General features: G+C 46.6%; 1 protein-coding gene across 8 annotated transcripts in view; it reads left to right on the forward strand.

The window, feature by feature from the left end:
* The window catches only part of BBX (BBX, HMG-box containing), a 212,652-nt gene that overhangs the window by 167,724 nt on the left and 29,968 nt on the right, over positions 1-14,960 (forward strand). For all 8 annotated transcript variants that reach the window (XM_006035079.3, XM_025191232.1, XM_025191233.1 and 5 more), the window contains 2 exons: positions 10,117-10,314; positions 11,968-12,160. In XM_006035079.3, the coding sequence (XP_006035141.2) occupies positions 10,117-10,314; positions 11,968-12,160 (391 nt within the window). The remainder of the gene's footprint in view (positions 1-10,116; positions 10,315-11,967; positions 12,161-14,960) is intronic.

The following is a 14,960-nucleotide window of genomic DNA, read 5'->3' on the forward strand; positions in this document are numbered from 1 at the left end:
CTGTTGTATAGTCCTCCTTGAGGACTGTCCCTAGCTTCCACTGTGTGTGTGCCTCTTTTTTTTTCTTTTTCAAGAGGGACCGCTATGTCCCTGTTGAGCCAGGTGGGCTTGCCAGCCCTTCTGCTACCTTTCCTCTTTATGGGAATGGTTTTCGTTTGTGCTTCGAGGATCATGTCCTTGAGGAATGACCACTCTTTGTGCACCACATTCACCTTCCATCCCTGATGCCACATCAACTCCCCCACTAATGCCCTGAGCCTGTTGAAGTCAGCATTTTTGAAGTCCGGGACTTCAATCCTGCTAGTTGATTTGTCAGCCTTGCAGCAGACAGTGAACCTGATGAGCTCATGGTCACTGTCGCCCAGGCTACCCTCAATGTGCAAGCCACACACCAGATCATCCTCTTTGGCCAAGACCAAGTCTAGGAGAGCAGTACCTCTGGTTGACCCTTGCACTTCCTGGGTCAGAAATTGCTCCTTGATTTACATTTAAGAAGATACGTGACTGATCCGACCTAGCCAAGTGTTCCTCCCAATCTCTGTCCGGGTAATTGAAGTTGCCCATGACAACCAAGTCCCTTGCACGCGCAGCCTCTGTCAGTTCTTGAGAGAACTCCAGGTCAAGCTCCTCCTTTTGGTTCAGACTACATTCAAATGAATTAGTACTAGGTCAGATGCAAATGGGAAGCATTCCATTTTGTAAAAGTTTAAATCTGTTATTTCATTTGCGTTACCACTGATTTTTTTTTTTTTTCCTTGTGAAAGTCCAGTTTGGCTGCTACTGTTTTGGTTAATTACTTAAAATGCCTTTTAGCTCTGAAAAGCAACTGCATAAAAAGGGACCCTGTGGTGTGAGGGTTATAGAAATGTGTTCTCTTTCACTTCTGTGTCATTATTTAATCCATTTGCCAGCAAAAAATTGCTTTTTAACAGCCAACAGTACAAATTTCTCCTGGGATCTGCAGGTTGAGTAGAATGACTGTTGTCTCAGTCAACATCACTAGTAAGCCAGGTTTGCAATCAGAAATGCAAATGGTGAATGATTCAAATGAGATTCCAGCTTCCTTCCCCGAGGTTACTGGCTCTGCAAGCTGGCAAATACTTACTTCTGTCCAGGGGGTGTGGGGGAGCCAGACAACAGATACGTTTCTGTATCCACTAGGGAGCAGATCTATGACATAAGAAGGTGCTGCTTTTACACTTTCAACCTTTCTTGCTATCACTGTTCTCTTAAATTTCTGTTAGCATGTCATGTAAAAGGAGGATTCTGAGGTCCCGATCCTATGCCTCCTTCCCTATACATGCTGTAGTTCAGTTGTCAGCAACCTATGGCCCACAGGCTAGATCTGGCCTGCAGAGTTGTTGGATTTGGCCTGCGGAAGTGGGGGTTTCAGTGGCTGGGGGCTTCATCCGCACCACCATACACTGCCCTGTGCTGCAGCAGGGCAGCACAGAGAAATGGTGACAGGGAGAAGTGGGTAGCAGCCGGGTCCTAGCACTGGGCCTGCATTTGACCCAGACTTGGTCATTCCAACCACCTCTGTTGTGGACCTCTGTGCTCTAGCCCATGAAGCACTAATTTGCTCTGCTGCAGGTTAGAATGGCTGCTCTTCAGTGGGAAGCAGCAGGTACTCACTGGTTCACCTCCAAGCTTTTACTAATACAGTTGTCCAAAGAGATTGGACCACAAAAGCCATATTCCCAAAACCCCTTTTTGGTACTTTATCACAGTTCAATCTGGAAATTTCACTCTCTCCCAGAGCATTTAGACCAGTGTTACTGATATAGATATATAGATAATATAATTTCCCCCCCTCTCCCACATATGAAGGCCACTTCTGACTTTTTTGATGTCGTGTGAGACCATCAACTAACACAGAGGAATTTTGTGTTCAGGATTTATGTTAAGGATGAATTTGGATTAATTGTTTCACTTCTGCTGAGTGTAGATCTGCCATGTCCAAGTGGTTGGGAATCCAAGTGTTAATTCTTTAGTCTTGGATGATCTTTTCCGTAGTAGAAATAAAAGCACTGGTAACCTACATATTTTTGTAGATTTTTCTTATTGCATTTCCTTTCCTGCTTCAGTGTGCTCCCATTTTGCTGTTTCATTGTATGCCATTAGGCTGTGGTTAAAAGAGTAATAATAAGGAAGTGCATGTTTCTTCTACAGTTTTTTACCAGTCCCCTTGTGTCTAACTATCAGGTTTGGATAAAATACTGGGGCCATGAGTCAGGTATGCCAGGCCATCTCTCTCTCCCCTGGCTTCTAAATAAAGTTTGGAAATTGTGTTCCAGCTAAGCCAGTTTCTCATCTAGTATAGCAAGCCAGTATGGCTAGTGCAGGGTTCTGCTGGCCTTATTCAAAGTCCTTCAACACTGTTAAACACAATTTCATCTTGCATTGTATGTGAGGCTGAGACCCCAGAACTGAGTTCGCTTTTGCATAATGCTAAACCTTGCTGATACGCATGGTTCCATTGATTTATGGCAGGGGTGTCCCAGGCTGGATCCAGACGGTGCTGTCTTCTCCCAGGCTACATCTAGTATGGGATAGCTGCAGAGGGGTCAGCATTTGGATCAGGGGTACCACTAAAATCAGTGGCAATTCTAGTGGGGCAGGAGTTTCATAGTTTCATAGTTGGTACGGTTGGAAGGGACCTGAGCAGATCATCAAGTCCGACCCCCTGCCATGGGCAGGAAAGAGTACTGGGGTCAAACGACCCTGGCAAGGTGTTCATCTAGCCTCCTTTAAAGACCCCCAGGGTAGGAGCCAGCACCACTTTCCTTGGAAGTTGGTGATCCTAGCTGCCCTTACAGTGAAGTAGTGCCTCCTGATATCTAGTCTGAATCTACCCTCTGCCAGCTTGTGACCGTTATTTCTTGTCATTCCTGGTAGCGCTCAGTGGAACAGGGACTCCCCCAATGCCTGCTGGTCCCCCCGACTAGTTTGTAAACGGCCACCAGATCCCCCCTCAGCCTTCTCTTGTGGAGGCTGAACAGGTTCAGGTCCTGTAGCCTCTCCTCGTAGGGCCTGCCCTGCTGCCTCTTGATCATGTGAGTGGCCCTCCTCTGGACCCTCTCCATGTTGTCCACATCCCTCCTGAAGTGCGGCACCCAGAACCGGACACAGTACTCCAACTGCGGCCTGACCAGTGTCGCATAGAGGGGAAGGATCACCTCCTTGGACCTACTTGAGATGCATCTGTGGATGCATGACAAGGTGTGGTTGGCCTTCCTAACTGCGTCCCCACACTGTCGGCCCATGTTAATTTTGGCATCAATTATGACTCCCAAGATCCTTTTCTGCCTCTGCACTGACGAGACAGGAGTTCCCCAGGCTGTAGGTATGCTGCTGGTTCTTCCTCCCCAGGTGCAGTACCCTGCACTTGTCAGTGTTGAAACCCATCCTGTTCTCATCCGCCACCCCCCTAAACCTGTCCAGATTCAATTGCAGCCTATTCCTAGGAGGATTTGGCAGGAGTGCAGTGGTGGCAGCTGCAGTGGGATTAGCAGCAGGACCAGAGGGGCCTCCGTCCCTTCTCAGTTTCCCTCCGTCCCTATAGAATCAGGCCAGGACAGTCAAGGGACTTAACTATATACACATTTATTTACATTAACTTATCACAAGGGAAAGGAACATGGATATAAACATATGTACACTGTGTGTGTGTGTGTGTGTGTGTGTGTGTGTGTGTGTGTTATGTGTGTGTGTAGTGTGTGTGTGTGTGTGTGTGTAAGGTGAAATAGCAACAGGGGGTCCCAGAAGAGCCCTATAACTCTACTCATTCACTAATTTACAAACATGAGAGTTCACAAAACATAAAGCATGACATCACACCAGTTATGGCGCAAAAACCCCAAAGATAAACTTAATCCCAAGGGGAAACCCCAATGCCCTTGGGCTTTTCCCAAGCCCTACAAGGAAGAGGGCAACTTCAGGGTTGCTCTCCCAGTGGGACCTCCACTTTCAGGAGCCCTTAACTAACAAGGAATGACTCCCCCTCCCCTGTGGGAATCTTCTTTTCCCTGTAACTCATGGCTCCCAGGCCTGGAGGGGGGTCCTCATCCTCTGCGCCAGGCTGCTCTCTTGCCTGAAGTGGGCTTCGGGGGGCGGGGGGTCGTTGTCCCCTGGAACAGGGCTCCGCTATGCAGGGCTTCTGGGGCCTCTGGCTTCGCCCTGTCAGCTGGCTCAGTAGCCTGATCACCGCCTGGCTCTCTGGACTCAACCTTTTGCTATGGGTTGGAGGCCTGGGCTGCCTCGTGCAACACCAGGCTTGGGTCGCTCCTGGACCCTCCATGCAGTGCCTCCTGTACCGAGCTCCCAGCCTCATTCCAGGGGTTGAGGACCTGAGCTGCCCAAGCGCTCCAAAGGTCCTACTCCGTGCACTGTCCTGTGCACCGTGTCTCTGGCCGCATGCCAGAGGTTACAGATCTGAGCTGCCTCACGCAACTCCCAGGGTCTGGGTGCCATGTGCCGTGTCGCTCCTGGACCCTCCATGCAGTGCCTCCTGTACCGAGCTCCCAGCCTCATTCCAGGGGTTGAGGACCTGAGCTGCCCAAGCGCTCCAAAGGTCCTACTCCGTGCACTGTCCTGTGCACCGTGTCTCTGGCCGCATGCCAGAGGTTACAGATCTGAGCTGCCTCACGCAACTCCCAGGGTCTGGGTGCCATGTGCCGTGCTGCACACCGAAAGCCTAGCTGCTGGAGCTGTCTGCCGTTCCCCGCTGATGGAAGACTTCAGGGGCGCATCTGGGCTACTGCTTCACCCTGCTAAGCAGCTCTCCTCAGCACTTCTAAGCTCCACTCTTCTCTCTCCCAGATGTGTTCCCCTCGTGCTGGGCATGTAGCTCCTTTTACATGCTCCAGGGCTCCGGCCCTGAAGTCTTCTGCACCTGAGTGTTGCAGTCTTCAATCAGGTCCACCCGAGGGGGCGCGACACTCCTCTCCCCCTCCCCTCAGGAAAGGGGCGTGACTGAACTCCTCTTGCTGCCTCCTGATTGGGGGATGAGCTCCACCAATCAAAACAGCAAGATTTCAAGCCTGGGACTCAACCCAAGCTCCAAAAGGCAAGCCTGCTACACAGGGACCCCTGGGCCCTGGATTCTGTGGCAGGCCCTCCCCTCCTAGCCATGCCCCTGGTTTCTGGTAGCCCAGCTGGCCAGATCCAGCCCATGGGCTGGATGCTTGACACCCCTGATCTAAGAGCTTCTATTTGCTTCTGTGAAGCTAGGTACAGAAGTGTTAGCAGGCCTCTAGGATTCACCACTTCATGCTTCTATAAACAGGATCCTAAACCAACTATTAATTTTCACAGAATGTGTCCAGGTAGGATTGCTTAGTCCAAAGATGTTTTTTAAAATAATACTATAGGAAAATACAGTTTTGGTTTCATCAACGGCAGGCAGTTCAACCACAGCCCCATGTCCTTGCAGAGAGCACTATATGGACAGATCCATGCATTTCCACCAAACATGGTGGTGGGGTGATCTGTGAAGAGCTTGAAGGCAACCTGTAAGACCAGGGACCCAGTTTGAAACCTAGTTGTGCTTAGGTCACTGTTAAAACATGGATTTTTTTTTTTCCACCTTGAGCTGAGTGAAGGGGCTGTGAAGGAGTAAACACCTAGACCTCTCTTGAAACTGCCTTTCATGTGAGACCTTGTCATTACTTGTCAAGCAATTTGCAGATGAGCTGTCATATACTTCCCCATTGCAGAAGCTATAAAAGAGACTTGGGAATGAAAAGAGAGAATTTCTAAAGAGAAGCATTCCCCCAGCCCCATCCTTTCCATCAGATGCAACATGGCAGGAATATTTGCATGAGAGCAAAGAGAAAATGTTTGTGTTTTTGTTTGCCTTCGCTCACAAAGCCTTTTTGAAACCTTTAGCTCTTGTGTGTGTAAGTATCATCTATGTTAACAGTCCAACATGTGTGATAGTCATGGGTATTTCACATCTCAGCTGCTGCAAGGTAGCCAGAATGCTTTTTCTGTGGAGGGTGCAATGGCCCTGATAATTGTTATCAGTTTTACACTTCAAAGAGAAATGTCACAGTGGGGGAAAGGAGTGCCTAATTTGTACAAAATGAACTATTCTAATCAGGCGAACTTACAACACCTTCAGCTCTCCTGTGAAATATGAATTTTCATTTCTACCTAGGAGAAATTTTACAATCTTTGCATTCTCCTATGCCTGAGGAAGGGCAGGTGTGCCCAAAAGCTTGCAGCTAATTGTGGGGGGGCAAATATCTAGTTGGTCTAATAAAAGATATCACCTCTGCCATGTGTTCTGATTCCTTTTGCCTGTAGACCAGTACGGCTACAACCTGTATCCCTGAAGCGGGGCGGGGGGAGAGAAACCACCCAGATGCATAGTTACTTGAAAAATCTGGCTTAAGTGTCTTTTAAGAGTCTGGACCAAAATCCCTAATGGCCACTCTTCATTAGTCAGGTTGTAGAAATAGAGCTAGAGACAAGGATGATGAAAGAGAGATGTATGTATTGAGAGATGCATATATGAGCCTAGCTACCAACCCTTAAATCCCATAGGAAATCTAAAGAGGGGACTTCCCTTTCAATGAAAAATCCCAGGTAGGATTTAGCACACAGCAGCGTAATCAGCTTAGCTGGTTGAATATCTTGGTATTAAAGCCAAATTACTGTGTGTTATCTGTAAGTTACATCCACAGTCACTGGTGCTTCCTCTTTTAGATCTGACTGTTATATGCAGTAGTTAATCTGCTTCTTTCCCTCTTTGGTCTCCCCACACAGAGATTTTAAAAACACACCTCTGGTGTGCAGAGGCCAGCTGCTTCAAAGCTAGTAGCTTGTGTGCTTTTATCAGAACTAAGAGCCACACACCCATGGGCCTGAAACTTTTTAATGAAATAGGATTCAGCGGGGTGAATGAAGTTCCTGTTGCCCTTACAGGTATCTTTGCGCTCAAGTTTATGCTTCACTCCATCATCTGCTCATAAAATAATAAATGAAAAAAATAGCGATGGTCCCAGTGAACTGAAACAAAAGGCAAAACAAGTGGGGACTTTTCTGAGTGAAGACTTGTGAGCCTGGCTTTCCCTTTGGCTGTGTGACAAAGGGAAGGGCGGTCAAGGAAGTGAGCGGGTCAGCGTCAGGCAGTGTCTTGCTGTTTCTGAGAGAACAACAGGCTTTTGTGTTCACCCTGTCTCTTCAACATTGTGCTTTTAGTTAGTCCCACTGGAAGGTGCTTCCCACATCTTAGTCATAATAGCGTAGTTCCAGCTTCATCTGGGAAGCCCCTGCTGTAAGTCAGCAGTTTCTGTTCTTAACTGCAACTGAAACATAAGGAAAAGTATTGGGGAGGTTGTTCCAGCCTATATCTCTGAAATCAATAGCCCAGTTGTGCCACATGGTATCAGTCTCTGCTGTAGACTTCAACTAATCTGTAGGCAATAATGAATGACTTGATAAGTACTTCCCAACACAGCTTTTTCTAGTCTTCAAACTTCAGTGTATTTCATGGTAGTTCTCAGAGCAGACTTCACAAGCAAGAGTTGAGCTACTTTAGTGAAAGATCTCATGGCATTTTTAGTACATAAGAGGTCACAACATGTGTTCCCTCTCAAAGCAAAAATTCCTTGAAAATGTCAATATTAATTCTGTTTAAAATAGGGCTGACTTAGAATTGTCCCTAAATTTTTGTTCAGAAACGCTCTTTTCTTTCAGCATTCAGTGTCTTATATTGTTTTCTTTTTGAGCATATGGTCTAAATCAGCCTGTAGCTTTTTTTTTTAATGTTTTTTGCTTCTTAAATTATTATTTTTTTAAAGTAAAGTTACTCTACTAAAATTATTCTCTGTTAAGGGGAGGGGAGGGGAGGGAAGTATGGCTCAGATGTAGAGAGCAGAGTGGATTGAGGGCTAAATCACGAACTTCACTTCTGATTTGTGACCGGCTCAAAAAGCATCTACCCTGCATAGGACACTGCTATGTAGAGAGATCCAGTCGAGAAATCATTAAGTTGCATTTACCTGCAGTTCCCCTATCTGCAAAGAGGGGATGATGCTTATCCATCTCAGGGGCATGTTTGGGATTTGCACTTTACTCTGAGTGTAAGAACCACCCTGCATGCTATGTTATGTTATCATTGCAGTAGATGCAGACCAGGAGGAGGGGAGCCAAGGAAAAGGCTCCTTTCCTTGCCAAGACCAGGGTCACCTCCATCTTGAGAAGGTGTGTGGAGCACTTGCTCCCTTTCTCCCAGAGTGAGAGGTGACGGTGAGCAGCAGCCACCTCTTTCCCCAGCAGCCACCTCTTTCCGTTCCTCTTCCCCAAACCAAGCAGTCCCTAGTTTCAGGAGGAGGTTAAAGGCTTTGTTAACCCCTGCAAGCTTCCCCTTCCTGCCCCTGCCACACAGCTAAGCAGCAGGGTGGTGATTTAAAGGTGGTGGTCGGGAGCAGGGCTTGAGGAAAGCTTCTCCGACCCTGCTTCTGGCTCCCCTTTGCCTCCCCACCACCCAGCTGGGCCTTGAGGGTCAAGGGGAGCCAGGTGCTGGACTGGGAAAAGCCCCTACACCCCCAGCTCCTGGCCCCTCCAGCTTTAAATTGCCACCCCCATCACTCAGCTGAGTGGCAGAGGAGCAAGTGGAAGCCAGAAGAGCTGGGCATGCAGAAGCTTTCCCCAGCCTGGCTCCCAGCTCCTTCAGCTTCTGCTTGCAGCTTGCGCTGACCCAGCACAGAGCAGTGAGGCCTGCTGCTGTGCTCCTGAGCCTGGCCACCTGGGTAAAATGCCCCTGCCTCACTCCAGACTGCTGTGGGTCAGCTCAGAGCAGCACAGGATGAGCTTCTTTGAGAGGGAACACATGCTTTGGGAGGGAATTGCTGCTTTGAGAAGGAACGCATGTTGTGACCTCTTATGTACTAAATGCCATGAGATCTTTCACTAAAGTAGCTCCTCAATTCTTGCTTGTGAAGTCTGCTCTGAGAACTGCCATGAAATGCACTGAAGTTTGAAGACTAGAAAAAGCTGTGTCACACTCCCTTCACTCCTCCAGGTTAGTCTGGAGGAGTGCAAGGTGTAGGGCTGTTCTCCAGAGCGGGAGAACCGCAAGGGTTTCCACCATGGGAGAGTGCCCCTCTCTTGCCAGTCACCTGATTGGTGGGATGTTGTAGAGGGGGAAGCTGAAACCCTCCTGAGCTGCTGCCAACAGATGTTTTTCAGCAGCCGCCAACTGCCACTCAATAGCCTACCTCCTTCCCAGGCAGGGGAGAGGGCAGGGTATCAATTATGGGCTCCCCTAATTGTGGGGTGCCCCAGCAAGCAGCCCTCTAGTATCCCCTGGCTGGAGAGCTTGCCTGTGAAGTTCTCCAACCGTTAGGTTGAAACAGTAGTTCTTACTCTTTCTGGACTTGAGGCACCCTTCTGTGGACTCTAGGCACCCCTCTATAACTTGTGTAAATTGAGTGGCACCCAGGTTCAAAGACTAATTTATATACAACAGTGTTTACCTCCTAGCACAGGTGCTGGGCAGTATAGGGGTGGGGATCATCCAGGCAGGAACAAGCTTGGCTTATCTGCCTATCTCCTCACACTTTGCAGTATCTTTTAAAGCATCTGGTGGCACCCCTGGGTGCCCTGCCACCCTGGTTGAGTATCAGTGGGCTGAAGAAACATCTGTACAGACAAGCTTCCAAGCTAACTTTCTGCCAGAAGAAACTTTGTCTATTAGAAATGAACATCTGCACGTAACCTCTTTCTAAGATAAACATATCAGTGGGCTGTTTTTTATCATTCCTTTTGACTTCTGCGCACTGCCTGGCCAGTCTTGTTATGGTGTCTGAAACATATTAGACGAAATCCTGGCACCACTGAAGTCTGTGTTGGTGCTTACTATTTTCTTTGAAAACCATAGACTTGAACCACAAAGCAAATCTTTAGGACGAGTTCATGATGACTTCCTACAAACAAAACTGATAGATTCAGTTTATAATCTTTCTGTGACACACACCCTGCAGCCCAACTAGTGAATGTTTTAAGTGTCATGTACAGATGGATGCAAATGTAGGAGTGCTGTGCAGTTAGCTATTTGAAGTGCGTTATGTTGAACTTGGTAATTTTGACTGACTTGTCTCATTTCAGCCATACTTTCAGAAGACAAAAACTCCAGTGAGCCTACATGGAAGAATAAAAATTCTATATCTACTCTAAGCACTCCGGAGCCAGCAATGATGCATGAACCCTTAGTTGGCAGCCAGAAGAGGAAAGCAAGGAAAACTAAGATCACCCATCTGGTTCGAACAGCAGACGGTCGGGTTTCACCAGCAGGAGGGGTGCTAGGTAAGAAATTAAATGTTTTTAATTATGCAAAATACAGGTTGTTGTGGATGGGGCTGGGATGTAGCAAGCTACTTAGAAAAGCTTCCAACTGAGACTGGTCGTAAGTGTTCAGTGGAAAGACAGTTATGTAAAAATGCAAATACCATCCATGTTGTATTTCCAGGGAAATTGTTAAACTCAAAATAGGCGTTTTTCTGTTGGATGAAAATCTTACGATGCTTAAAAAAATTGTAAGTCTTTCTCAGTGTTTTTGTATGAGAGACAGAGGATGTGAGAAAACAGTTATCTTTTAAAATGTAATTGCTTCTAGGCCAGTAAAGAAATAATCCTTTACTTATAAAGCAGGTACAGTTAGAGGACAAAAAATTGGGCTCTGAAACATAATCACTAGGTAAATCAGGCTCCCTTAATAGGTTATCAGTAGTAGGGCTATAACTTAGGACCTTTTCATCTAGAAGTAAGAGTTTCTGTTGTCCAAGGTAAAAGACTGATTTCTGTTAGCCAGGTATAGACTTGTGAGCCTCCAGCCGTTACCGGGGTCAGAGAACAACACTGATTAAACTGGGATAGACATAGGAAGTGTAGGAAGTCTCAACTAATGGTAAAGCTCCTAATAAAGTGCTGCTCCAGGTATAGTTGCAGCTGCTCAAAACTTTGCTGACTTAAGCCACTTGTACATGTGACAAGGGTTGATTTTTAACTAAATTAAAAACCCAGTGTTTCAATTTAGGGGCTTCTGTCACTGTTACAACAAGGGGCTTGATCCTTTTTTTTCCCATGGAGCCTGCCCTCAGCTGGGGGGCAAGCTGCCAGCAGGCCAAGGGACACCTGAGCTGCAGGCAACCCTGGTCCTTTCCTCTGTGGCAGCGGTGCTGCTAGTGTACAGAGCTGAACAGAAATATTCATACTGAAAACAGCTCGGGGAACAGTTGGGTTGGGCTGGGTGCTGCCTCTGAGCTGGTCCACTAGCCACCCACTCAGGGGCCGCAGTTGTGGCAGAGCGAAGGGCCAGGCTTGCCCCCTGGCCACAGGAGACACAAGCATGGGCCCAATGCCTTTTTTTCCCACAGAGCCTGCTCACCTCTCCATAGCTGGTGGGGGGTGAACTGCCAGAGGGCCCTGAGCTGCAGAGGGCCCCAGTCTTTCTCTCTACAGTGGCTGTGCCTCCCAGGGATGCCTGGGCAAGCAGCTAACAGGCGGGTGCTGCCCCAGCTCGGAAGCAGCACCCAACCTGATCAGCTGAGGCAGTCCCCACCCACTAGGAGCCCACCTGGGCATCCTCAGGAAGCACCACACTGCTGCAGGGAGAAGGACCAGGGGCCGTTTGGCTTGCCAGCAGCTTGTCCCCCTGACATAGGAGATTTGGGCAGACTCCACGGGGGAAAAAAAGGGATCTGGCGCCTCACCACTTCTCCCACTGGGCGGGAGAGAGAACTGTCAAAAGGCTGAAAAGTTACAAATAGCTACATTGCAAACTAAAATACATGCGGCTTGGTTTAGTTTGCAATGCAACAAACTCCTTTAGATCACAAAAAAAAACCCATACGTTTACAGCGTGATGCATTTAAACCACAAAAATGGGCAATTTTTGTCACGGGTACAAGAGCCCTTGCTTTCTTGCCTTTTTTACCTGTTTACTTTCTCTTATTGCAGAAGAAAAACCAAAGGAGCTACTACAGGGTAGTCTCCAGAAGGTGTCAAGTGTAGAGACGGATTGCAACAGTGAATGCTCGAGAAACGCAGAAGCAAAAGAAACTCATAGTATTACACAGGACATGCCAGCTGTGTCTGCATTCTTTAGTCTTGCTGCTCTGGCAGAAGTAGCAGCAATGGAAAACGTACACAGGTCAGTATAAGTGGCATTCCCTCATTTATCTAAAAAGATTCTACATTGTAGCCTTCTTGAACTTGAACTGCACAACATCAGAATTAAATGACATTGTTTCTTTCCAGAGTTCTTTCTGATCAAGTGAGTGGTAGTACTGGCTTAGTAGGTTTAAGTGTACATTGGCTTTATTTATCAGTTATCTTTTATAATAAAGTCAGTAAAATGATGCTGCCTGTTAAAGATACCTACTAATTCTATTGTTTAGCCTAATTACAGAGTTCTTTTCAGTCCCACTGATAAAGTTTCTAAAAGACTGGTTTTTCAAATCTATCATCTCAGAGTGAAGCAGGTTTAAACAGTCATAGTATGGAGAGACTGCGCATCTCTGGGATTTGAGGGAGAGAGGGAAGTAGGTAGACAGACAGGCAGACAAAACTTTGAAGGCCGAATCTGGATGAACTCTGCATTTTTTTTTTCTTTAAACTCTCATGCTGTTGCTCTATAGGAGGTAAAACATCTGCAACATCTCATATGGCCGAAGCATTCTAGGAAAGCTTGCTAAGTCTTGGTTGCTGCTTTTGCTCCCAGAGTAAACTGTTCACAGTATCCTTCAGATCTTCTCATGCTGTGTGCTCCTACATTTCAGAGCAATGCTGCGAGGGAACATAGCCAGCCAGCAGTGAGGTCTTTTTTGTTGTAGTTGCTTCAGGTTACTATCTGAGGTAAGCTCAGGTCCTTCCTGGCAGCAGCTGGCAGTCAGTGAAGAAACACTGGGTTTGTTTGAGAATGCTATTACCTCCCTTCATGTGAGGTTGAGAGACAGACTGCTTAAGGACTTCTTGTTGAGGCAAAAGCTCAAGAAACCACTTCACCATGTTGACAGCCTCACTGACTCTTGACCTTTGTAGCCAAGCCACGATTCTGCTTCTCAGTAAAAATGACTTGAATATTCAGAGCTGTTTGTGAGCCATTGCAGCCACACAAACGAAACATTAGGTAAAGCCTTTTCAGAATCACAGCTCCCTTCTGCAGAAGCCATTTGCTTTTTAAAAGACTGTTTTGGAAGAGAAATGCTTTCATACCGTTTTCAGTGTAGCCTGCCTTCTGATGCTTGCACAAAAACATACGGGTAAGAATTAGAGCAAAGTTGTGAACCCACATCTTCCTCATCTGGTCACCAGATTATATATATAATTTCACATATGTAATATCAGGGACCATGACCTAGAGAAGTGTGGCGCCTTATTCTGTTCTTTATTACACCCCCCAAGTGACACACCATCCCTGTCCCTGCCCAATTTTTTGCTCTGCTTTTTGCTCTCAGCTCTGTGCTCCTGACCTCGTTTTCTGCTCTGCTTTCTGCCACTGTGCTGCCTACCCCCTTTCCAATCTCCCCCATGCCCCACACAGGTTACTGTCTAGTGCCTATGCCACTTGCGGCACCTGTGCTACAGGTTGGCCACCTCTGGTCTAGACAGTATCACCAGTTTCAATTTAATATATGGATTTATGCTGGGGGAGGAGGGAGAACAAGAGTTTGCTTTAGCTTGTTCATTCTCCTCATTTCTCCTTGTTCTCAAGCCCTTTTTTCTCCTGTTGCAGTTCCTGTCTGAAACAAATTTGGGAGCCTCTCTCTTTTGGCAGTTTTCCAAATACAAACCCAATTTATTTCACCTTTCCTTCCAGTAGTAGTAGCAAAACATCTCTTGCCCATGGTTTCAAGAATACACAGGCACATGTCCAGCTACACGTGCAAACTTGAATTTCCAGTCACGTATCCAAACCAAGGCCTCAGGACTCCTTCCGAATACAGTCTTGGCAAATATCTCTTGCAGAGCCAAAAAAAAAAGTCAAAACATAAATTTGAATCTGATGTCCCTAACTTAGTCTTCATGGTGCCCTGCCAATATCAGCTGCTGTTACTTTGTCCTACAGATAAACGCAGTGTGAGAAGGTTGCTCTGTTTAGCTTGCTTTGTTTTGTTGCCTGTATTTAATTATTAATTATTTTTACAGAGCCCCAGGGACTGTGGAAAACAAATGCTGTTCTACTCTCATTAGAGTTTGGCTGAAATCTGCAACCTTGTTTTCAATATGAATATTTCTGTTCAGCTCTAGTTACCCAGAGCATGTCATCGTTAAATGCAATACAAACTGGTTAATTCGTCACTCCAAGGGGATTAGTAATGAAAATTCATCCACGAGTGACTAATTATCAGCAGTTAACGATTTTAACTTTTTGCAGGATGTATTTTTCATGCTACATTGAAATACAGTGGGTGCGTCTACATGTGATGCTGTCGCCATGGTGTCAGTGGTTACAAACCCTGACGCTGAGGTTATGTTGCCCTAGCAACAAGCTACCTCGCTATACTGCGTTGCTACAGCGACATAGCTGCTAAAAATAACTGTGCGCCATCGGGACAGCACAGTAATGGCTGGTACTGCACCATCATTTAGTATTTCCTAAAGCAAGTACTAAATGATATGCACTGGGGGGGGCCTTGTGTAGACGTGTCCAGTAAAAACAAACAAACAAACAAACAAAACTTTCTGACATTTTATCATGAAGGAAAAAATGCGTTACAAAACGTATACCAAGTATGGACATTCCCACTTGCTAGCCGAGAACTGAATAATTATACAGATAAACACATAATGTACAGTTTCTTGCCACAAAAACAGTGATTTTCAGGAAGTGAAATAATCAAAGAGTATTGCTTTGCACTCTCACAGGCATTTACTGCCAGAACAAAACATATTTCTACAGAATGGAATAGTGGATTATCTATGTCTATTTGAGCCAAGAAAAGCTGAAG

This window comes from Alligator sinensis, unplaced genomic scaffold, assembly GCF_000455745.1.
Source record: "Alligator sinensis unplaced genomic scaffold, ASM45574v1 scaffold847_1, whole genome shotgun sequence".
In the NCBI taxonomy this organism is placed as follows: Eukaryota; Metazoa; Chordata; order Crocodylia; family Alligatoridae; genus Alligator; species Alligator sinensis.